The 24,560-nt window shown below is 39.1% G+C and overlaps 2 protein-coding genes and 1 pseudogene across 2 annotated transcripts; all 3 read right to left on the minus strand.

Moving 5' to 3' along the window:
- Positions 1-713: 713 nt before the first annotated feature.
- On the minus strand, positions 714-6,857 carry LOC113044250 (solute carrier family 35 member B1-like). The gene is made up of 10 exons (XM_026204054.1): positions 6,542-6,857; positions 6,066-6,356; positions 4,454-4,557; positions 4,164-4,294; positions 4,055-4,085; positions 3,192-3,352; positions 2,955-3,081; positions 1,387-1,493; positions 1,146-1,299; positions 714-987 (listed from the first exon to the last, which is right to left on the minus strand). The coding sequence occupies exons 2-10, from the start codon at positions 6,185-6,187 to the stop codon at positions 935-937; spliced, it is 990 nt and encodes a 329-aa protein (XP_026059839.1). The 5' UTR covers positions 6,188-6,356; positions 6,542-6,857; the 3' UTR covers positions 714-934.
- A 408-nt stretch (positions 6,858-7,265) lies between these two features.
- Positions 7,266-20,255, minus strand: LOC113044257 (protein FAM117A-like). Its single transcript, XM_026204068.1, has 8 exons — positions 19,757-20,255; positions 16,280-16,428; positions 12,122-12,217; positions 10,881-11,000; positions 10,232-10,348; positions 10,020-10,146; positions 9,614-9,770; positions 7,266-9,161 (listed from the first exon to the last, which is right to left on the minus strand). The coding sequence occupies exons 1-8, from the start codon at positions 19,878-19,880 to the stop codon at positions 8,894-8,896; spliced, it is 1,158 nt and encodes a 385-aa protein (XP_026059853.1). The 5' UTR covers positions 19,881-20,255; the 3' UTR covers positions 7,266-8,893.
- Positions 20,256-22,456: 2,201 nt separating this feature from the next.
- LOC113053850 (RUN domain-containing protein 3A-like) overlaps positions 22,457-24,560 on the minus strand; it is a 2,378-nt pseudogene continuing 274 nt past the window's right edge.

Here is a 24,560-nt window from a genome sequence, read left to right on the forward strand (position 1 = left end):
TGGTTGTTTTGATTCAGAAGATGATTCTGGCAGACAGTTCCCCGATGACAACAGGTCAACGGAATCTTCTAGGAACATGATTGAGTTTAAACACGTGTTATGATTCCAAACAGATCTTTCCATTAAGATGCAGAGTAGAATTAATCTACAAAACTCCAATTTTATTCTGGAATAAAGATAGTAATTATAATGCAGATATATATATATATATATATATATATATATATATATATATATATAGTCAGAAAGAAGTAAACATTCTAAACATTGGTTTTGCTGACTTCAAACAACACACGAGACATGAATATAAATATGACATCTGGTATGAAAAAGCCATGTTTTGACAAATATTTCATCTATACAGATGTTTGTGCATTACATACACACACACTTCCTGGGGAATGCAATGACGATGAGACATTTAACAATTTACAGCCTAAATTAAGACTACAATTAAGTCAGACCACATGTGTGAACTCCCTGTACTTCTCATATGTCTAGGAGGTATTTATAGAAATGTGTCAAAAGTATGAATTGGGGTAGTTACAAAATTCAGTCGTTGCCTCGCTGGAGGGAGTCTTTCAAGGAAGTACAATCAACTGTGGTGTGTCTACATTTTATAGACTACAGTTTTAAATTGGATCTTTATCCAACCTTTATATTTTCGATTTTGTCATATGAGCATGACAGATTACGATTAGGCACAGACACACATTAGCACTGTTCCTCTGTTTCCAAGGATACCATTTTGCTAAATGATGGGGAAATATAACCCATAATTAAATGTTCCAAACATCAGCATAACAATATTTTGAGTGCTAAAACGTCATCTCTTAAGTACACCAATGATGAAGTTAGTGTGGTAAAGGTTTTAGAGTAAATGTCTATGTTTGTTTCAGGGGTTCAAACGCAGGCACACACAGGGTTCCAGTCTTCAGTATGTCGTCTTCTTAGGAGACTTTCCAAATTTGGCATCCAGTCCAAGGCCTGAAAGACAGAGCACAGTCATGGTTGAGCTTATTATACAGCTGTTCACCATTTCACAATCTTACTGTATTTTAGATGCAGACTTGGTGAGCTTAAGAGACTGCTTTCTGAATCCTAGTGTTTGTGTGCGTGTGTGTGTGTATTACAATATCACTCACCGAGGAAGACGAGGATGGTACCAAACCACTGCATAGGGTTGATGATGTTCCCAAACAGCAGCACAGACCCCAGGATGGTGAAGAACTTCCGTGTGGTTGTGATGATGGAACAGGTGAGCGGCCCAAAATACACCACAGTCATGAAGATGAAAGTCTAAGAGAAGAAGGATGAGGACAATAAAACCTTGTATTTTCACCTCATTCTTATGAATGATGATTATTATTCAAAAAACAAACCTACCTGTCCAAGAGCGCTAGTGATACCAAACAGGAGGATATTATAGATGATGCCAGGATAGCGGTCAGCAAATGACAAAAACTCCCACACCTCCCCTGTCCAAAGCACAGCTATGCAGAAAGACACAGCGAGACAGAACTTCATTTTGGACTCTTTTAAAGTTAAAAGAGAAACTTTACAAAAACTTGTCATTATTTCTGATAACTTAAGAGAGCACCACAGGACGGCTCTGGTTTCATAATGAGAGATTTGGGAGGAACGAAGTTTGCTGCATGTGTGATGAGATTAAAGATTAAAAGTGAGGAACAGATGCCTTTCAGAGCGGAGGAAGACGGACTGAACAGCTGCTGGAGATTAGAAGGGTTGCTTCTGTCAGGTCTGAAATAATAACATCAGCAACACTAACCATAGAGCCAGAGCTCCCCCTGCTGGAGGAAAATACACTGACCATGATGAAGCAAAACCACCAACACAAGCATTTGATACAAAAACTAGGAGGAACTAAAAATGATATCTAAATATGTATACATTTGCTCTGAAATGGCTTAAAAGAATGACAGAGGCAACAATTTCAACCAAACAGTCATTTTTGCTTAGTAAATTATAAATGTTTAAGGGAATGCGTAAAATAGAGAAAAGGAAATCGGATTAAAAAAAATCATCATGGCATGTTTTCAACACTGATTTTCACTACACGAATACCAAAATGAAATTAAATTCATTTTACGCACCAACATGGCAAAATTGTTCAAAATTCTGAAGTTGGTAAGGTTTTTGAAACAAGTCTTATGGTCACCCAGGCTGATAGTATTTAAAATAGCTGACAAAGCTGGATTTTCAGCATCTTTACTCGAATCTTCAGTGCCACATTATCCTTCAGAAATCATTCTGATACAATGATTTTGTGTGCAACAAACATTTTTTATAATTATTAATAAGGTAATTAATGAAAACAGTCGTGCCGCTTAATATTTTTATGGAAACGGATACTTTAAGGGTTTTTAGCTTTTTAAATTTTTAAATTTTTAGCTTTTTAAATTTTTTTTATTAAAGGTTAATCGAAAGTTCAAGAGAACAGCATTTATTTGAAATCTATAAATATTTTGCACCATAATAAATATCTTCACTGTCACTTTTGATCAATTTACTGTATCAATGCTAAATAAAACTATTCATTTTTTCATCTTACTGACCCAAAACGTTTAAACTGTACTGTATTTATAGCTAAAACACTTTAATAACGGCCACACAGTGACTTCCAGGAACACTTTTGAGTGATGATATGAATGAACTTTTTAAATGATTCACTGAAGTGCATTATTAGAAATGATTCACAGAAATAAATTCAACTTTATTTTTTCTTAATCTCATATGCAGAAGTCATGAAAAAAATATATATTTATTGACTTTTCTACTATATCACTCAGATCAAAGAGTCAGTAAAGCCAGTATATGTCCTCTGTTCTTACATTCAAGTGATAAACGTATTCTTTTATCTTTAATAACCAGTATTTTGACTAATGAAGTGCGAGTGTTCCTATAATTTAATAGGCCTCTCTTTTTGAACTCACTTATTCCGAGGACAAGAGTGGACCACATGTTGATGTTCAGCATCATGTGATTGGCTCCTGTCTGGTACCGTGCCTTCATGTGGTCCTGAGCTACACCGGTCAGCCCATCCAGAGTCAGAGACAGCAGCTACAGTCACACACACACACACACACACACACACATCAGATCTGCCTTAACAAGACAACAGGAAATGGTATACAAGTTAGAGAACCAAATACTTTAAAAGAGAGACCTACCAGTAGCATCTCTCCAAAACCAGATGTGTGTTCATCTGATGTGCTGGAGCCTTTGTTGGGTTTGTAGAGGAAGAGAGCGACCCCGGTGACAATTAGAAACACACAGAGATACTTCGCCATGGGATATTTCTTCCTTAGGATTGTGACACCCAGCATCATCACTGTGGAGCCAAGGGGAGAAAAGCACAGTGAGAAGACATGACCCACACCATCAATCTGCAGACGTTTCTGTTGGGTGGTTGAAAGGACAAAGAGAAGAGTCTGCCATATGGCCAACAAACATAAGCCAAAAAATATAGCCACATGGGAACATGCCGATATAGAAGAGCGTACGCTGTCTGCGTTCAGCTCATAATCTCAAAAATGGCACTACGGTGAAGAGGAGAGAAACAGAGGAGATGAATTGTTGAATAAAGTCATTATTTTTGTTTTCTTCGTGTACAAAAAGTATTCTCATCACTTCATAACGTTACGGTTGAATCACTGATGGGAGATGGACTATTCTGATATACTTTCCCGGACCATGACACGGTTATTTACTTGGCATCTATGGTACAGTCACAAGCCTCATCCAAAATATCTTCAATAGTGTTCCTGAAGACGAACAAAGCTTTTATGGGTTTGGAACGACATGGGGGTAAAGTGATTAAATGACTACATTTTCATTCTGGGGTGGAGTAACCCTTTCAACTTTTATGAAGTGTATGAACAAATGAAACTGAATAATATCCCTAAAGCCTGTGTGTGTGTGTGTGTGTGTGTTCTGAATGTGAACTACAGTAAAACAAGCCCAGCATGTTCCACATTGTTTCCTGAAACACGAGAGCGGTGTCTGTGGGACTAAAACAGATAAAGATGCTCACCTGGAATCGGTTTACAAGATTTCCCCAACACCTAGAAAGAACAAAGACTCATGAGCGTGATGTTGTGGAGAGCAGAAACAGGGACACGTGAGTAGAGAGCTGTGCAGACCTGTGTGGGGTAGTTGACATACTGCAGGGCCGAGTTACTGGACACCATGGCACCCAGGTAAGACAGAGAGCACATGCCATACAGCCAGCTTCTCGTGTGGTCCTGCTTTGAGCTCTCAAAAACCTGAATCACTACAAACACAAAATAGAGAGCAGGACCATTAGGACTATAAACACCTGCAGCAGCATTTATATGAAAAAAAGAGGAGCCATAACATGATGCCACACAGTCACTACGACACACACATGATCTCCACACATGGAATCAGAACATATGCAGGTTTGACTCACAGAGTCTGGCGAAAGCGGAGTTGATGATACACTGGATGAAGACTAGTGTGATGGCGTAACGAAACTGCTCCTTCTTCCCCGCGTGGCTGTAGTCTCCTCGCGTGCTGGATTAAACAGAATACAGAGGCACTGAATTATGGGACTGAAGGAAACAGCTGTGTGGAGGTTAAAATAACCAACAGAGGCTGGGGAAGAAATTGTTGTTTACAGCAGCGACTAATTTAAGCACTTGATTGATAAAAACTATTTGGTGCTGACAGGTCGACTCATCTGAGGAGGTTCGAAACAGTGCGTCTGGAGGTTAAAAATCTGAAGAAAAAAAAATTTAAAACAATAATAATACTGCTTGTTCATGTGAGAAACTATGCCCAGATTTCAAAAGGACAAAGACATTGTGCTTGGGTTTGTGTTACTTAAAGACACATAAAAAAAAAACCTGAAACTTGTTTGCTGGCATGGTCTTGGCTATGACCGTTCTGGTTCAGATTAATTTATTCACTTCTAATCAATATACATTCCAGTCTGGTTGCTGGTTCACATTTTGGTTTTAAAACTCATCACTTACTACTTATTCTGTAGTTTCCTCCTAGTCCTTTTAAATATAACAAATAGACTTTAATCCAGTTGGTCTAGTTCTAACTGAATAGACACCGGTTGCATATTTATTACACACTACGGTCTCATTCTAGATCCCTGTAGTAAAATTGTAATTAATCTTACTATTAAGATTTTCAATTGAACTCTAAAACTGTCATTATCACACAATTAAAAAAAAAAAAAGCTTGCAACGACGAGTAAGATAATAAATGTTACAAGCACCTAACAACTGGGATTGATAGGACAGTGTAAATACTCATACAAGCACAAGTGACTCACGAATAATCAATCACTAGGAAAATCTGTAAAGGTTCCAGAATCAGCTGGAGAACATGCGAAATTAATGCATTGTGGAACTTCTGACTAGTATCTAATGAAGAGTTACTAACAAAACTGCAATTGAGATTCTTTGAGAACTTATTAGTAATTACACTAATACTATATCACATTATATCATGCTAGTAGATACTAGCTAGTTTACAGCAGTGTTTTTTTTTGTTTGTTTTTTACCGGGGGCCGAATATGTCTTGACTTTTTTTTTTTTTTTTTTAGTTATTTATATTAATATAATCATAAAAAACACTAATATGTGAAGGCAGAAGGCACTTACTATGCAAATATATTTCTGGACAAAGAGGGGCCTTGAAGTCAAAAAGGCTGAGAACCACTGGTTTCAATGAATATACGCTAAAGCAGCTGGCCATTTATAGAGAACAATAAAACAACAGCGTGTGATAAAACATTGCTCTATCTCTGAAAGAGACTGACATGTGAGCTGTAAGACTACACATCTTTACCATAATATACTTAATTTCCTGGACAGAATGCAGAAAGTGTCAACTAGCAAGGTGAAATAGCGAAGAAAAATTTCCTCTTTAACTTAATTTACTGTAGCTAGCACACGGGCAGAGATTAATCTAGTGCATTAATCACTTAAATGAATGGAAGAAGAAATGCAGATATTTAATATCTGGTTAAATCAATCTGTGTCTATGCAGTGCTGTGTTGAACTCACATCGTCTCCTGCAGTATCCCGTAGTAGAAATAACAGACGAACACCCCGCAGAAGCACACGATGAACCGGAGCCGCTCGTTCTGCCAGAGAGACGGTGTGCTCGCTGCCTTCCCGGCGGCCATGCTGTCGTCCCGCAGTCTCGGTATGGACACGGACACCGCTCCGCTCCCTGTCCCCCGCGCTCCTGCGTCCCGATCCACTCTACCGGCGATGACCGGGAGCCCGGAAATGATGACGCGACTCTAGATTTTCTGCTCTGACGATGAGGCTCTTCTTCCTCCGATGTCACATCTATAGTGTTAAACCCACTTCGTTTAACACTTAACTCCCGCTCTTGCTATCCTACGTTTATTTGTGTTTTATTTTATTTACAGTTTAGTCATGTAAATGCACCGCGCGCTAGCTGTGTCCAGATAACGTTATCCGCATCCTGATAACGAGGTGTAAGTTAAGTGAATGCAGGTAAAACTGCGTACCTATGTTTCCGGGTATTGCGAGGAAGCCTCAAAAGTAATTCTGTACTCGAGATGCTGAGTTAACGGTCTGTTTTTGACATTTAATAACAGCAGATGATAACTACTGCTGGGACATCCTCTAATAAATGTTTTGGTTTGAAGCGTCAAATGACACTAGAGGAGAAGGACCCGAGGAACTCCAAGTACTCTGCTGATATGCCTGTAACTTTATCAGGATCGAAGACGGATTTAAAATTCAGTATTACGCCAAGAACATGTCTTTATTTGTTAAATCGCGTTGACTTCCCTCACAGCTCAGGTTTTCTGCTCAATCTATGTTTTTGTCTACCACTAACAGCACGCGGCTTGAACTTTATTTGGGCATTAGATACAAGTCCCCGTCAACAAACCTCTGGGACCTTTCTTGAAAATAAGCAGCTATGATTTTTACGTAGCGGTATGTGTATTAGCTGGATTGGTCAAAATAAGCAAAAGCTGACGACATGCAGCGAATCACAGGGATGGAATCTTTAAGAGGGCGGGGCATATAGTTCCTCATTCATGCAAATATTAAACGGGCACACATGAATGTATATTAGATAGATAGATAGATAGATAGATAGATAGATAGATAGATAGATAGATAGATAGATAGATAGATAGATAGATAGATAGATAGATAGATAGATAGATAGATAAAACTTGTGCTCAAGAATGCGTAATTATGAAGCTGATATACAGAACAGAAACCACACTCTTAATTCTCAGCGCTTTTCATTTATGGCAGCCAAAACTGAGTAACATAAATGTACAATATATAGAACAAAACAAGTTTGGTGTACTATAATTGTACTCAAGACAAAATATCTGAGAACAATGTCAATGAAACAGCACCCTTACACAACAAGGTAACAAGTGAGAACTTAAACAAAAAAACTGAATGGATGATGCCAAGACTGAGACAATCCATGCAAGCATATAGGATAATAACAGTGCTTTAGATGTCAGCAAACAATAATTTGCTGGAAGTCTCGTTCTGTATGATTTGCACATATTGTACCTGAATGCAGCAAACGTGCTTGTGTCTTATGTAGAGTGTTTGTGGAACAGCTTGATGCTCAAATGAACTGAACAATATGACCACTGTGGGTTAAATTAGTAGTCAAGTCTGAAGTGAAACTCAGAAAAACATACAGCACACTTATCAAGTGCGTAGCGAAATAAACCCTTAATGGGGTCCCGTCGGTATTCTTGTCTTATACCAAATTTAACACACAGTACATGAAGACCTCAGAATAAAAAAGCAATAATGGCATCTGCTTTTCTCTTATTAAATTACAACTGTGAACTGTTTCTCTGGACCGGTGAATCTCACATAACATCTTTTAAGAAAATATCCCCATCATATTTCAATCCAAACTCAAAAGATAAAGTTGAAAAATTATCTTTGTACCCATTTTATTCGTACATATACAAATATTTCTTTACTTTTTAACTTTAATACAGTAACAACATGTGCTTACTTGACCTACAATTATGACACAATGAAAATCCTAATACAAATGTATTCTTTATTTAATTTTATTAGTGGTGAAATATGATCGGGACATTTTTTGACAAGCTCTGTAACATTACTTTATGAATAATAGCTTTTCACTGAACATTTGGTGAGATTCATTAAAACACCTAGTGCTTAATGATGTCTAAATGTATATTTTGTGAACTACCAAAAAAAACCAGCCTTTAAAACCCTCCTTGGTCAGCCGTTAAAAAGAAATGCCACTGTAATGAACAGCTTATGAGAGACACTCTGGTCTATTACTGGCTCTTTTGTGCTGGTAAAAAGTCCAGCATGCCGTAAAGACCGGTGTCTGTAAATACTGAATAAAGAAACAAGTTCTGTAAAACCATCATGCAGTGGGTCAGGCTTATAGCATATATGTTTTATAATCCGTCTGATAGACAAAATATGATAGCGAATGCTCTGAATAACTCTTCTGACAAAGCTATAAATATTTTCTTGCACAGATGAAGAATAGTCATCGGTATTGTTTTATAGAAATGTGAAAAAATATAGCAATAGTTAAATGCTATAACGTGAAAAGAAATGATCACAAGTGCCAAGTGGAGTGTCCTGAGGTCAAAAGGTCGCAGACAAATCACATTGGAGAGAGTCCACCAAAGTTTTAGATGAAAAAAAGTTTCCCCTCATGATTTTTTCCGTCTCTGTGCCGATCAAAACCAATCAGATACCGCGTGGATGGCATGAGCAGTTTCTTCTTTTGGAGAAGCTTTAATGCCAAAGTCGCCGATGAGATGGGACTAAGGTATAACAATCTTTCGTTTTCTTTCCTCATCAAGAATGTCCTCATTTCACAGAGAGGTGGTGGTAGGGTCCGGAAGGGTGCCGCTCAAATAGCCACCCACAGCGTGTCCCGGAGTCTGACAGGGGGCAGCACTTAGAGCCGAACAGCCAGTGACGGGTGAAACAGACAGGCCACGAAATAACAGGTCCATCGAAGGGAGGAGGGGCTTCAGGAGACTGACAGGACAGAAGGCGGAGCCACCGTGAGGTGTGAAATTCACCTTGTTAGGGTCAGGACAGGACGGCTGAAAAGGAGCATTTCCATCACACAGAAGGCTGAAGAAGAGATTGACTGATTAATTAATGAAATTAACTGCATATGTATAAGCATATGTTAGTATTCAAGTCATAATAGTATATCGTTATAATAGTATATAATGTTTTATATTTATGTGCTGACATCCCTTTTCAATATGTTTTATAGGTCACACTTTTGGAGACCAGGTCTCACTAATAACTACGACTTTTGCCTCAAATAAACTCTTAAGTTGCTGCCTATTAATAATTAGTAAGTTAATTAGTTAAGTTTAGGTATGGAATGGATTAAGCGATCTAAAATATGGTCATGCAGAATAAAGCATTGATGTGTGCTTTATAAGGACTAATAAACAGCCAACAAGCTAGTAACATACATGCTAATAAGCAACTAGTGAGAATTGGTCCCTGAAGTGTTAGTTTTATTTCTATTTCCTAACACATACAGCAGTTTGTGTTTGTGCTAAACTTACATGGCTTCCTCAGACACACGTACTCTCTCGCAGCCCTCTGGAGGTTCTCTCTGAAAGACGTACGTCTTGTTGGGACGAGGAGAAGATGATGATGATGGCTCAGAAATACATAGAGGAGGGGAGGAAGACGGACAGAGCGGCCCGCACAGAACCGTATCTAAACACAACACACGCAGACCGATAAACACAGTTGTTAGCCAAAAGCATATTATACAATTAACAGTTTCACACAGACCTTCCTCTCACGTGTTGATAAAATATGAATGATGTACCTAAGAGCAAGTTTGGTATGTGCTCTTTTTTTTAACCGTTAGACATCCATCTATGGCTTTCTTGTCTCAATTAGACATGGAACATGAAATACAGACTTTATGAAGTCTGTTTCTGTGTTTATACATATACTGACCGGTGTCTGTGATGGGGCAGGGAGAGTGTGAAGGGGACAGCTGGGCAGGAGAAGGGTCGCTCTGTGAAGCGCTGCTGTACCTTTGAGCTGGGACGGGGGCTCTGTGGCCATCAGGTACATCCAGAATCTAAGCACACACAAAATCAGACAGGTTTCAGAGGATTGTGAAAGTGTACATCAGAAACACGCATGCAAAACAAATACACACTGACTTTGTGCTGTTCCTTTGCCGTTTCAGACACAAAGACTCCCTCCAGCTCCAGGTTCAGTCCTTCAACACTGCGTCTCAGTCGGGGGGCCAGTCGGCTCAGTGGAATCAGAGGCATCGTCTGCACACACACACGACTATCAGATATATATTTGTGTGTGTGTGTGGTTGTTTTTTTTCTTCTAGCTTAAACTTGTACACTAACTGGTTTATAGGTCTCTCTGTGTGCATCTATAGGGGTGTGTGTGTGTGTTTTGCAGTTAAACGTAACCTGAACACATGACCTGTATGTTTATACATTTATGTAATATAATAAACATGCATAGCATTCAGTGCCGGTAGATTTATGCATATTGTCACCTCTAAATATACTACTGTACAAAGAGAGCCACTGGCACATAACCAGCTGTGTGTTTTCACCATATCAATGGCTGTAGCTCGCTGACACCATCCAAGTAAAGCGGCTCTGTTTTTAAATCTCTGTTGCTAGTGAGATGTGGGCCAACCTGAGAGACTTAGCTCCTAATCACTGCTCATAAACAAGCACAACCTTTATAAATGCCCCCAGGCTCTCTCTTGATGTATCACTACTGTAAATTAACAAGCTGGTCAAAATGCATTTATACATTGTTTGTGTGTAGATTCTTGTTTACCTGTGTACTTCCAGGCGAGTGTGTTTGGCTGTTGTGTATGTGTTGGTGTGTCTGGTCACAGTCCATGGCAGGAGGTGCATGTCTGGAGCGTTTCTGTAAGGACTGGCGAAGTTTAGCAACCTGAAGGAGAGAAATAGAGTTGTAGCATCAGATGTAAACTTATAAGGTTCAAAGCAGAGGAGAAACTGCTATGCCTTTTATGCTGATCTATAATAAAGGTTATACCTGTTCAAAGTCAAAATCGGCACAGAATGGTTCCTAAAAATGGATGGGACAGAGTGGCCCGGAGTAATTTGAATAATGGGGCTTAATAATAATAGTTTATTTTTTTTAAAGTTGATATTATTTTCCTAAGCAATGGTGGCTTATTTGACCAGTATTCATTTATCAGTAATTTAAATAATTTTATATCACATAATGGTACAGTACTGTTCAAAAAATGTTTTTTTTTAAAGACACATTAAAGATTACATAACACACACAGTTTCTGCCAATCTCATGTTAATCTTGAGTAGCTGAACAATGTTATCTTTCCCTCAAATCCAAAAACACACTTCTTTGGAGACATTCTTCTTGAGCAAGTCCTGTGTAACGCTGCTGCCATCTTCCCTAACCAGGATGAAGCATGACGGCGCGCTCTTGCTCTCACTCTGGTTAATGTGCGCACGCTCATCTGGGAGAATTGCCCATATAAGGAAATCCACCCTTCTTGACGTCATAAAGGGCCATGATTGATAAAAAACTTTCTGAAACTTATACGAATCCCGAAGGAGTGTAGGTGACACAGAAATACTCAGTTTTATGTTTACTTTGCCAATGTTTAGCATGAGAATCCATATAAATAACTCCCTTTATAACCTCCCTTTAAATGGATCAACAGTGACACTGAATATATTTCTAAGGTTATAAAAGAACTATTTCAAATAAATGCAATAAATGAACTTTATTAATCCTGAAAATCATTGTTTCCACAAAAAAATTTAAATAAATGAATGTGATAAATTCATGATTTATTCATGGGAATAAATTACTCTACACACACATATTACATTCATATAAAGACTTAAAATATTTCACAGTGTTACTGCTTTTGCTGTATTCTGGATCAAATAAATGGTGAGTAGAAGGGAATTCTACAAAAAGCATAAAAATTTTAACGTTCAAAAACTTTTGACTGGTAGTGTACTTTCTTTTAATAATAATACTGTGTGTCTTCTTTCCGGCCAACATCAAGTACTCACCTCTCTGAGGTGTTCAGCACTACCCCATGATGCCGAACGCTTGTGACCGCTGCCGCCTCTCCGCCCCCGAGTCTCCTCTATCCAGGAACTGGGAGTCTAAGAAAAGAAAGAAAACACGCTTACATTTGACTTTCCAAGTGACATTGTTTTAAAGATCCTGGACTTTCAAAAGCTCACACCCACAATGCTTCCTCAGCGATACATCAAAGCTTAATTTCATTCAGGGTAATCCAAACTGAACCTCCCCTCACTCAATACCTCCTATCCCAAACACCCGCAGACTTTACATAAAGTAATCCAGTGCTTTCCACCAAACACAAGACAGCCGATGACACACCCCTCTCTTAAACGCTGTTCCAGTTCATACCCAAGCATCCGTTTGTGAGAGTGATGCACCCCACTCGTCAAGTGTTGACATGTTTTTCTGTAGGTCACAAATGGAAGTGAAAGCTACTTCCACGCCTCACTAAACGCATTTGAATATGGGACAGAAAATGTGACACACCTGCAACACAAAGACACGCCCAAACACACACACAGCTGTGCGGAGACGTGCATGATAGAAACCACTGACACTGCTGCACCACATTTCAAAGATGTAGAGGAAAAAACACAAGCGTGTCTGTCCTCAAGTGCACTGACACAGACAGACACATGCATACAGTCATGATACCCCCGTCCTACAGTCCCAGGCCTCACTGAGCCGACTCTGAAAAGAAGTGGGAGCCCAGCTAGTGCACACTATTTCGCCAAACACCAAACCATTATTTTCCAAGAGACCCAATCACGGAGCTCCATCTCAGAGCTTATCGTAACCCCAAAAGTGTCCTCTTGATGTGTCTTCCATCCCTGTCTCTGCCAGGGGTCACAAATATCTTGTGCAGTTGGGATGCTAATGCAACAACATGCAGTTGAAGAGAGCCATATTAAAAGATGTCATCACCTCCAGCCCCTGGAGAACAAGATCAGGACTAACAGTGTCTCTTTAGTGGCTACAGGTTTCACATGGCCCAGTGGGGGCAGGGTTGATTTAAATATAAATTCGGCCCTTATTCCTTTCTGCCTGGACACCCGTCTGCCCGCCCACCCACATCAGGCTGCCGTGGGATTAGGCCTATAAACGGACATCGAGTTTGAGGGTCTGTATGCGCAGCACACTAGATGCTGGCTAAAGTTTCAGAAGTCCCCCGTCTGCGCTCAAGTGGACCGGACGGGAGGTCAGATGGGGGATGGGCAGACTGTTGAGAGTGTGTTGAGACTGTACAGATGTTAACTGTTGAATGTCCACTAGAAAATTGGGTTGCATTTGTTCATCAAGGAAGAAATGCATGATGTAACAAAGATAAAAAAGTAGGATGTGAGTGGGGGTTTGCTTGTGCATTGTGTGTGTGTGTGTGTGTGTATGTGTTGCAGGGGTGGAGGGGGTCGGTCACTATGAAAGTCAAGTTAAACTAAACCTTTTTTGGGTGACCGGTTATCAGTGAAAGCATAGCAGATCACCTGCTGAGAGGCACAGTAGGCATGGATGTAGCATCTATAAGGAAGCGATTACCATCCAAACAAACTACTGCTCCCACAAATCAGCAAACCAACAAGGTGGTTTGATGCAGTTATAACTACATGTCTAGTCTAATAAATAAAACTACCATTTTCAAGAACAAATAACGGTAGTTTCCCAGTTGCATTGCTATGCACTTCCACAAAGACATGGCTCTTATGAAATAGCTCAATAGAACCGTTATTTTTTTTCCAGTGGTGCAATTCACAGCATTACCAGAGAGAGAGAAATTCTTTTACGTGATCACAATGGATTGTAAATTAAATACACTAATGTTCAAGTCTTTTATGCTCATTAAGGCTGCTTTTATTTGATCAAAATTCAATAGATTCAGTAGTAATGAGAAATATTTGTACAATTTAAAATATCTATTTGAATATAATTTAAATTTAAATTATTCCTGTGATGGCAAAGCTGAAGTTTCAGCAGTTTCAGCATCACACTGATCCTTCAGAAATCATTCTGTTGCAAACAGTTGTGCTGCTTAATATTTTTTGTGGAAACTGAAATAAAAAGAAAAATACTCATTTAATTGAATTCAAAATCTTTTGTGACATGATCCATGACTTTACTTCCACTTTTGATAAATGTAATACATCAGTGTAGAATAAAGATATTAATTTCTGGCAGAAAATCTTTTGAACCCCGAAAATTCTGAACAGTAGAACCAAATACCACAAAAAACAAAAAAACAACCAATCAAGAGCTTGCGTATCGGAATCAAATTGCGTTGGATGTCTAGGACTGGATGGGCTCAGAAACTCCTTCCTAAAAATCTTTGGGACTTTTTCATTATCCTTTCTGAGATATCCTCATGTCTGATTGCTTAGAAATAATAACTGCACAACTCTCATTAATAAGCAGCGCGGCACAAACAGTTGGGTGAAAAAAAAACAAAAGTACAACCATAGTATGACATTTTCTTACTAAATTAATTATTTTAACAGAGGAAAACCTTTAACAAATGAAGAAGCTAAATCAAAATGAACAGCCCCAGCAGAGAGACTTTCAACTTGTGTGTTTGACTGAATATAGCAAACCTCAGAAGGCATGTAGGAGCGGTGCTCCAGGAACTCATATGGAAACCATTTGGAAAAAACAATATGGCTGCCGTTCCAGGCTGACTTTTCCTAAACTCCTTCCATTACCTGCCAAACTCCTTCTCCCCAAAGCCAAGATCTTTCATTAGTAACTGCTTGATTTTAGATTTCCTAAACAAACACTATGTACTCTGACCATTTCAGAATTATGCTTTGCAAATAACACAAATGTTAAAACAGCTGTGTATAATTCTATGGTCAGAGTGATTTTGCCAAGTAAGAAAGACATGTTCCTGGATCAACATCTTTTGTTGATCCTGGATCAACATTACGGTCCAAAAATACAGACTTAATCCCTACCCCTAAACCTAACCCTAGCTAGGGCTGTGCAAAAAAATTTAATGCGATTTTCATGCGCATCTCATCAGTAAAGACGCTCCTGTAATTAGAAGTATATCTCCAGCATGTGCGCTCAGATCAGGGTTGTTAGGTTTTAACAATAAATCCTGCCCAGTTGCTTCTCAAAACTAGTCCAGAACTAGCCCAATCGTGCTTCCAGGAGGTTTCCAAAAAATTGCTTCCCGGGGTTAAAATATATGCTTTTTGGCAGGGTTGCCTTGATAAAATTTGCATTTTAGGGGCTAAATATCACGTTATTGGAATTGTTGCTAAGACCCGCGGACATGAAAAACAACCATTTACTACACAGAGCCGTAATTCACTGACAATCTACACAATATCGATATTAAATCGCAGGCGATTCTTTGTCGATTTTGAAAGCGATTTTGTGTTAGTTGTCGGTACGGCTCTGTGTAGTAACTGCCACTCCACCTGAACCAGTGTTGCCAAGTCTGCGGTTGTGTTTCATGTCCATGGTTTGAAGCAACCCCAATACCAATAATGTGATATTTAGCCCCTAAAATGCAAATTTTATCAAGGCAACCCTGCCAAAAAACGTATATTTTAACCCCGAGAAGCAATTCTTTGGGGAAACTCCTGGAAGTGCGATTGGGCTAGTTTTGGACTAGTTTTGAGAAGCAACTGGGCAGGATTTGTTGTGAAAACCTGGCAACCCTGATCTGAATGCACATGCTGGAGATATACTTCTAATTACAGGAGCGTCTTTACTGATGAGATACGCATGAAAATCGCATTCGATTTTTTGCACAGCCCCAACCCTAGCCATAATTTATTCCTAAAATCAGAGGGAAATGATAGCTGATTAACAAAGGTGTAGAAGCACCTAACCCTGATTGTAAGCCTAAAACCGATATTTCCTGAAAAGTTATATCTCAACTCTTAATGGTTGATTGGAATGACATTCCTGATCAACAAGGATGTTGATCCAAGAACATGTTTTACTTGGTGAATTCACGCTCACCATAATATTATATATGTTTCATATAAGGCAGATCAAACCAATGGTTTGTTTAACTCCTCACTGAGTAGTAAAGTCTCCAGTCCACATGGTCAGACAGGATCTCCTTTGTTTGCTATTGACACCTCAGTACCTGTGTTAAAAGGAATAGTTCACGAAAAATTGTGTGGGTAGGATCTCACCTGTGTGGCCTTGTCATTGACACAGGTAACAGGCTGATACTCTGGGTCTCTAGGCCAGTTTCCCTGAAGGTACGGTCCCACCAGTGTGTCCAGAGACAATGTCCGTCGTAAGGTTGGCTTCGGCGGCCGACCTTTCGTCTTGTACTCGGCTACAAAGAGAGGACAGAGTGAGAGAAGGAAAACTGTGAGATGTTTTTAAAATAATAAATGGATTCAACAATAAAAAAAACAAGATAAAATAAACACGTAGCATGCAATACTCTACTCCACAATGCATTTTGCTCATTTAGAGTGTGACCAATAAGCAAATAGTGAACTCTTTTAACTTTCTCCTTTTTGATTTGTTTGATTGCACTGACAAAAGATACAACATTTTAACATGGAACTGTGTTACAAAAATCTAATTTCTTCCTGTAAGAATAGTGGATGCCCCTCACATGAATTAGCATACTACTGTTGGAAATGTATGCAGTTTATAACATTTTTAGATAACATATTGCAATCTATAGTGAATATGACAGTAAAGGATAAGGATAAAGTAGTATTCCACTTCAGACAAAGCCAATTTAAAACCAAAAATAAAATCACAATAACGTAATTTATATATGAAAAAAATTATAATGATGTTTAAATACTTCAAATTTAAATAATGTAATAATTTATTTTGCATTACTTTTTCTCTATTCCAGTGATGAGAATCAGGAGAGAAGTGTGCTTAATTGAAATGAAAGTACCAATGGCTTAAAACGGCTCAAAAACAGTGTGATGAATGAGATGGAAGTGAACACCTTTGACCTCTGATCGTTGATTCAGTTGATTACACTGGAAACAGATACACTGAATTACCAAAACCTGCCAAAAAGAGAGAACGAGACCAGCGTCCCATGAGCATTTGCTCTAATCTATGTGCCTACATCTTTGACATTAACATATGTTTCTGATTATGTTTATGTATAATAATCTTTTCCGTGAGCTGGCATGCTGAAACACAGTCCATGCATGAAAGACTCGTTATAAATAGACGCTGTTGTCGTAACGGATGCTGAACATCCTGGTGCTTCATCAACACACAGCAGACAAGTTAGTTATCAGTCTCTTGCCAAAAAAATACTTCAGAGGATCATTTCCCACACGTACACGAGTTAATTACTTCAGTGCGTTGATAATGTCATAGGAACTAATAATGGTACACCTGATCTCCAACATTGTCAGGTCCTTCCTGGATTCATTCACCTCCTCCCAGCCCCTGGGCTCTAAGGGTTTGGGACGGTGAACGTTTACTGGTGGGTGTTAAACAAGGCACACTTGTCTAGTACGGAGACTTTTTTGTCCGTTTTGTGACTGTGAAAGGGAGTGGTATCAAGCAGGTTGGGTGACTATGTGAATGAGATGGTGATATTGTAAGGGTTGAGGAATACGTATGGTTTTTGTCTGATATGGTGCAAGAGTGTTTATGTAAGGTAACCTCACAAAAACAAATCCAGGTCACATTTAACCCATTTATGTTAATGAGAATCAGGTGCAAATGTACTTAAATGTGCATGAATGCAAAACGTCTTAAAAGTCTGGATTTGCCCCCAAACAGGTTTTGTTTTTTTCGTGTAAATGGAATTTGGGTGGAAATGTGACATAGACGTGTTCTTGTCCTGATGAAAACAGCCAATGAGCTGCATAGTTCAAAATCATATCCTCCTCCTGCAAGCATAGTGGGAAGGATATAAAAATACGCATACTGGCAAAAGGACTAAAGTTAAACTCAGCCAAACCTCTGGCCACCGCTTGTGTGCTCCTTTGCACAACCACAGGACAGAAACGCATACCATGATATTGTGCCAAATTCAGTGATGGCTAAAGAAGCTCAAGCTCATTTATTTTTCTTTCATTAAACAGATCGCTCATGATCAGACCAGAAAAAATAAATATTAGAACTTTTTCAGTACTGATTTGAAGCTGCAAATACTATACTCATATGCTGCCAGTGAGTCTAAATGCTTAATCAACACCCAAAATGTGAGAAGGGGATGTGCAGAACTTCTTGTATGACTGGTGTTTCAGTTCTGTGGAAGTTTGTGGAGATTTCTGCCCCGTTTTGTGTGGGCTGCACACGTGACTTACTGAGCAACAGCACAAATGTTAAGAGACCAGAGGGATTTGCTGTTTACTGCCTTGGTTAATTTACAATAAAAAAAGTTATTTTGGTCAGTCTATCCTGTTTTTAGACTGCCATGTGGAAGACCTCCTCTACTTGTGAAGATCTAGTTGCACTCAGAATCAATGGGCCTTTGTGATCCACGTATTGTCCTAAAACTAAAGACAAGACTTTTCAAAGTATTCTCACTTAGTTGAGAAAACCTGACAATATGCCGATGGAAAATACCAGAGGCAGCCTGACACCTATGAAAAATGTCACACTAAGAGACAAAAAGTTGTAAATAAAACATATTGTAATGCGTTTTGTAAGAAACCATTAATTCAGTTTTTCACCTTCAAAATTTCATCTTGGTTAAAAAATTTAATTCTAAACCTTTTTTCTTTATTCCAGTGGAGCTGTTTTGCCAATAATACAAGGCAGAGGTTATCAATGTCAGTCTAAATACAAAAAAATTATCATAATAAACTGTATTAAATAAATAAAATGCAATGTGTAAGTGTACAACTCTGTCAATCAATAAGGATCAAATTAAAGGATTTGAAACATAACCAACATACAGTATGTAAATACATTAACATTGTACCATACACATTACTATTGACCACGTTTAATATGTAAAACTCAGATTTACAGATTATTTAACCGTGGGTCCCTGCTTTGTCTCTCTACCAACAAAAGGGGCCTGAAAAAGGTTAAAGACCCCTGCCCTGATCTACGATAGTAAACCTGCATTTATACCAGAGATCTCTGTGAGAAGCACAAAAACAATGCAAGAACTGTTTCCAAATTTGACATATTCGTGTACATCAACAGGTCGCAGTAATGTGACAGCTGTGATTTGTTTTTCCTGATGGTGCCTGCAGATTATTTGAGATGAAGCAAAGCAGACCCCTTGAGCACTGGACACACACTGTTTATGTGCTGACCATGCCAAGACAGTGATGAGAGTTTATAAAATAGTGCAGGCAAACAATAACATCTTAAAGAGACATCAAAAGTGACTTAATAGACAGACGTGCTATGTTTATTCACTTCCCATGCCATGCTTTGTGAGCACCAGGGCCATGAAACATGTAGGGAATGAGGTGGGGGTCGTTCAGTGCTGTGGGAACATTTCTTGAACACGGTTGCACCCAAGGCACGAAAAGAGCAGCTAAATAACAGGACTTCTGCAGATTATCCATTCAGAATATTAATATGATCAATATTATTATTATTACACCTAACTAAGAAGTAGCTTTAGAATGGACAGGACAGTTGGGTATACCAGTAAATGAACGCCATGGCTTTATAAAGTGCTTCTCCGTGTTTCTAGTGGTCTTTACCTGTCCTGGTGTCTTTGCAGCGCGGTGCTGGACGGTTCTGGAGCTGAAACGGGACCGTGGCTCGGAGGGGCTGCAGTCCTTGATTAACGTTAACCACCCGGGCCACTCCATTCCGACACGACATCCCCACCGTCGCTTTGTGCTTTCAAAAGTCTTTAAAAAGTTCACCAATCTCGCAAACTCCTAGAGCTGATACTCCAGCAGAGGTTTCCGTCCGATTAGCAGTCAAAAAATAAAGTTTGTGTGCAAATACTTTTGCTTTAGCACACTCGCTAGCTTGTGAGCTACTTTCTTTTGTGATGATAGTTAAGTTTTCCCAAACGAATTACTTTAATAAAATGCGTTATTTTATTTTATAATTGTTTTTCTGGCTGAAAAAACATATTAATTTCTATGAGCAGTCCTAAACGGCTAATTCCACTTAGCCTAGTAAAGAACTACATTGTATATGGGCTGCTGCCAATTCTTCAGTGCACAATCTGACAACAACCAACCTACACACTCGTGTCGGATAAAGAGCAGTGCACAGCGTCTAAACACATGTTTCCACTCTGATTGGCTGCTGAAAAATACTACTCACACCCCATTGGTCGTTAGCAGCATCGATCTGTTAGGGGCGGGTCTCAGTGCGACTCTACCCTCCCACTTAATTAAAATTCATACTTTCCAGAGTTCTCCCATCAGCGGTGAGCAGCACAATGCGTGCTGATTAGTATCCTAACTGAAGAAACGTGTTTGTTGAGGCAATCCTGGATTATATTACAATTAATTTTTAAGTAATTTAAAAAAATCACGTTTTAACCAAGGGTCTTTTTATTAGGATATTTAGGATGGCAAAGTGTTGGTAATTGGAATGTAAATATGATAGCATATGTCGAACAAAACACCCCCCATTTTCTTAGTCTCAAACGCATTTATACACTACTTAAAGGGTTAGTTCACCCAAAAATGAAAATTCGCCAATCTTCTACTCACCCTCGAAGCATCCTAGGTGTATGTGACTTTCTTCTTTCAGAATAATCCAATCGGAATTATATTAAAAACTGTCCTGGCTCTTCCAAGCCTTTCAGTGGGGGTAAGCGTGTGTTTGTTGTCAACAGTTCAGAAGACATGAAATAAAGTGTGTGTATCTGTAATAAAATGTCCCTCACATGTCTCCGGGGGGTGAATAAAGGCCCCCTGTGGCGAATCCATGCATTTTTGTAAGATACATATAACATATCCAGATTTCAAACATAATAAACATGGAAGACATGCAAGGATGTTGTGGTTCGTCAGTGCTCTGTGGTTAGCAACGAGTGCGGAGAGAGAAGAAAACAAACCACTGGTCATGAATTAATAGCACAAAACTCCGATTGGATTATTCTGAAAGAAAAAAAGTCATATACACCTTGCTTCGAGGGTGAGTAGAAGATGGACAAATTTTTATTTTTGGGTGAACTAACCCTTTAACTTCCTTCCCATATATCAGTATGGGTTTTCCAATGATTTAAGTTGTACATTTCTTCCCTCTTATCTAGGATATTACAGGTTGGGGGTTCAAATCCCAGGGAACACATGTTAGGAGAAAATTGTTAACCTGAATGCAATGTAAGTCGCTTTTGGATAAAAGCATCTGCTAAATGCATTAATTTAATTTTAATTTAATATACAGTACTGTTCTGCATTCCTGCTATGTATATAGACATGTACTCATGCAAGTGCATACTTGATATGTATATGCATTTCTTCGTTTGTCTTTTTCATATCAGATCATTAATCTTCCTTCCTTACATAGAAAACCAGTCAAACTCTGTATGTAGCACAGGCCAGTATTGAGTAGATATACTGTGTCTTTCTGTTTTATAGTCCCCTGCTTAGCAAAGCCGTTACAAGCAATAGCCACTAGATGTCGAGTTCTCCCAGGAAGTGCTGCCACTGTTATGACTCTGCTGTTTGCCCTAAAGCATTCTGGGAAAAGAATGTTAGATTTATAGGCTTGAAATATGTATACAAATAAGTGTGAGTTGAGATAAAAGAATCGTTTATTACCACTCAAAACCGCAGGGCGCTGCCACCACATTAAAAAATAGACAATTATGTATACATACAGAAACTGAAGAAATGAAGCAACATCAATAAGATAAATATGACAAAAGATTTGAATTTAGCTGACAACACTTGCAGTTACTTCCAGTCGCATGACATAACTGTCAAAGAAGCAAGTACATAAAGTCTTCTGAGGCATTTGCAGCCTCAATAAAGCGCATTTGACATGCAGATACAGACAACAGATCTTTCCTGTCTCTCTTTTATTCCCTCATATCATTTATTAGTAAGTATGGGAAAGGTAATATGTCTAAATTAGAGATTCAACTGTGGGTAGCCTGAACAGATGTGCCACTCTGTATGTTCATATTCATTAAGATGAATTTATGTATAATAAATAACTGAGAAGTCTTGAGTTTTTGTGTTCAAGGACTAATGAGTTCAAAACTAACAGAGATAAGCTGCTGTGCCTTTGGGCTGTAATATCAGGCTTGGGGAATGTTACGGACACAAACATGCTGAAGAAGACTGCACTAAAGGGTGGAAGACAAGAGTGAATAATAAAATTGGCAAGATTGGCAGGTAAAGACAGGAAAATAAGAGAGTGCTGGAGGGGTTGTCATTCATGGATTTTTAAGCTCACTGGGATCTTTGCTTTGAAGGATGTGCTAGGCCAGAGGTGATGTTTCTTGGAGGAAAGTACAGCTGAGACTGAGAAGTTGGCGCCCCCTAGCTAGGAGACAAGGCAGGACTAGGCTCTGTGCTGATGTTGACCAAATACTCACTGGATTTGAGACTTGCCAGTGATTTACAGCTGGGTAGAGAAGCCAAAGAACCACATAGACCGAGCATAGAGGGAGTGTTGTCTTTAGCTGAAGAGAAGAGAAGAGAAGAGAAGAGAAGAGAAGAGAAGAGAAGAGAAGAGAAGAGAAGAGAAGAGAAGAGAAGAGAAGAGAAGAGAAGAGAAGAGAAGAGAAGAGAAGAGAAGAAACATTAATTAATATTCAGCATTCAGACATGATTGTATTGTGTGTTAATCTGCATGTTTTTACCTGCTGACCAGACCGTGTCTCCATTCGGATTGTCGTCTTCCTTCTGAGAGTCCAAACTCACATCAGCTGAGAGGTCCAAACTGTGAAAACTTCTCCTAAACCCAAAACATAGTTTCGTGACTAGACTGAATAGTGCTTTCCTGTGATACAGGTGATTTCCGGATGTAGTTGCTAAGGCTGAGCGACTGCCAAGGTGTTAAACAAGGTGTGGTGAGGGTCTTCAAATTTAGAGTCAGCACTCACCGACGGAAACAGCTTTACATTTCCTTTGCTGTTGCTGGGTTGTGCAGTTGTGCACTGGTTAATGAATGGAATAGACAGTCCTTTTACCAAATGAGAGGACTCGCGAGGAATTATTCCAGTGCTGCAAAACATACCAGAATAAAGCCATTAGAGACTTCCAGTTGACACAAATGCAGAAGGTGTGTTAGTGTGTGTGCATACAGTTGTGCTTGTAGCTCCAGTACAATGGCCTCCAGCTCTTTCTTCTCTTGTCGAACTCTGGACCTGTAGTTTCCTCTAGTTTAGCATCTAGCCTCTTGTTCTCAGTTTCTACATTTTTCAGCTGGGATTCCCTCAAGCGGACCAGTTCCTCTAAATAACCCTACAATCACAGGGATTTATGGATTAGTATTTGAATTGCACTATTTCTGCTTTAATTAGCTGTTTCAAAACATAGTAGCTTGGTTTCAGTTCTGATCCAAATGGTCATTAGTTGCTAGACGATCTTGGACCAGCAAGAAACCAGCTACCAAGCTGGATTATTCAGCAGGCAACATGGACAACCAAATCACCCATTGGCTGGAAGTCCAAAATACCTTTTGGGGCATAGACAATCTTGAATCTTTGCTCCATCTTTCGGCATTTGTTGCTCCAGGTCTCTTCGTCTGTGACCAAAGGAATGTAAGGATGCTCAGCTACACTCATCACTGGCACTTGCTGTCCACACTGCGGGCGTCTTCTTCATCACTCAGGTAAGTCATAGCTGCAGAGGCACATCAAAATAGCAGCAATGGCATTTTAAAGGCTTCTATAAGGTTTAGGATTTGGGTTTGGTCAGGAAATGCAAACTTACCTCTGGGTGAACTTCAGGTAAGGTGTGTAGTCGATCACTGCAGGTGTCTTTCCATCCAAAACTTCTCCTTTTAGACAGAAACTAATGTTTGCAAAAAAAAACAAAAAAAAAACAAACAAACAAAACAGTCATATCACATTAATTTGGTGGGAACGCATTCTAACTGGTGCCACTAGTGGCTACTAAATGACACATGCTGAAAATAAATAAAAAACACATTCACGCTGAAGTACGTGTCATTGTGTGAGTTTGTCATGAATACAATGTTTTTACCTGAAGTCAATGGCACTGAGTCCAATTAGCATCCCCGTCAGAACGGTTAGCCTCCTCCCTTAGCGGCATTATGGCACCAATCATCATAAAATCGTCTTGCAGCGCAAATACAGTTTTTTTATTAATTAATTTTGAAATGATAAAGACAGCTCTCAAACTCATTGGAAAGAGTGCTGAGTTATAACCTTGTAGTCCGAGTGTCTCTTAACGCAGTTGCTACATATTCAGACAAACGCTTCTCCATCAAAGCTACACGAATCCAGGCTCGTCCCTGTAGGACAACCAGAGAAGTAAACAGTCACAGATAAAGCTTTGCTAGTGAACCAAAATAGAATAAATCAGTACAACAGCATCCCATGGTAGGCAACCAAAACAA

The sequence above is a fragment of the Carassius auratus genome, chromosome 3, assembly GCF_003368295.1.
Source record: "Carassius auratus strain Wakin chromosome 3, ASM336829v1, whole genome shotgun sequence".
NCBI lineage: Eukaryota > Metazoa > Chordata > Actinopteri > Cypriniformes > Cyprinidae > Carassius > Carassius auratus.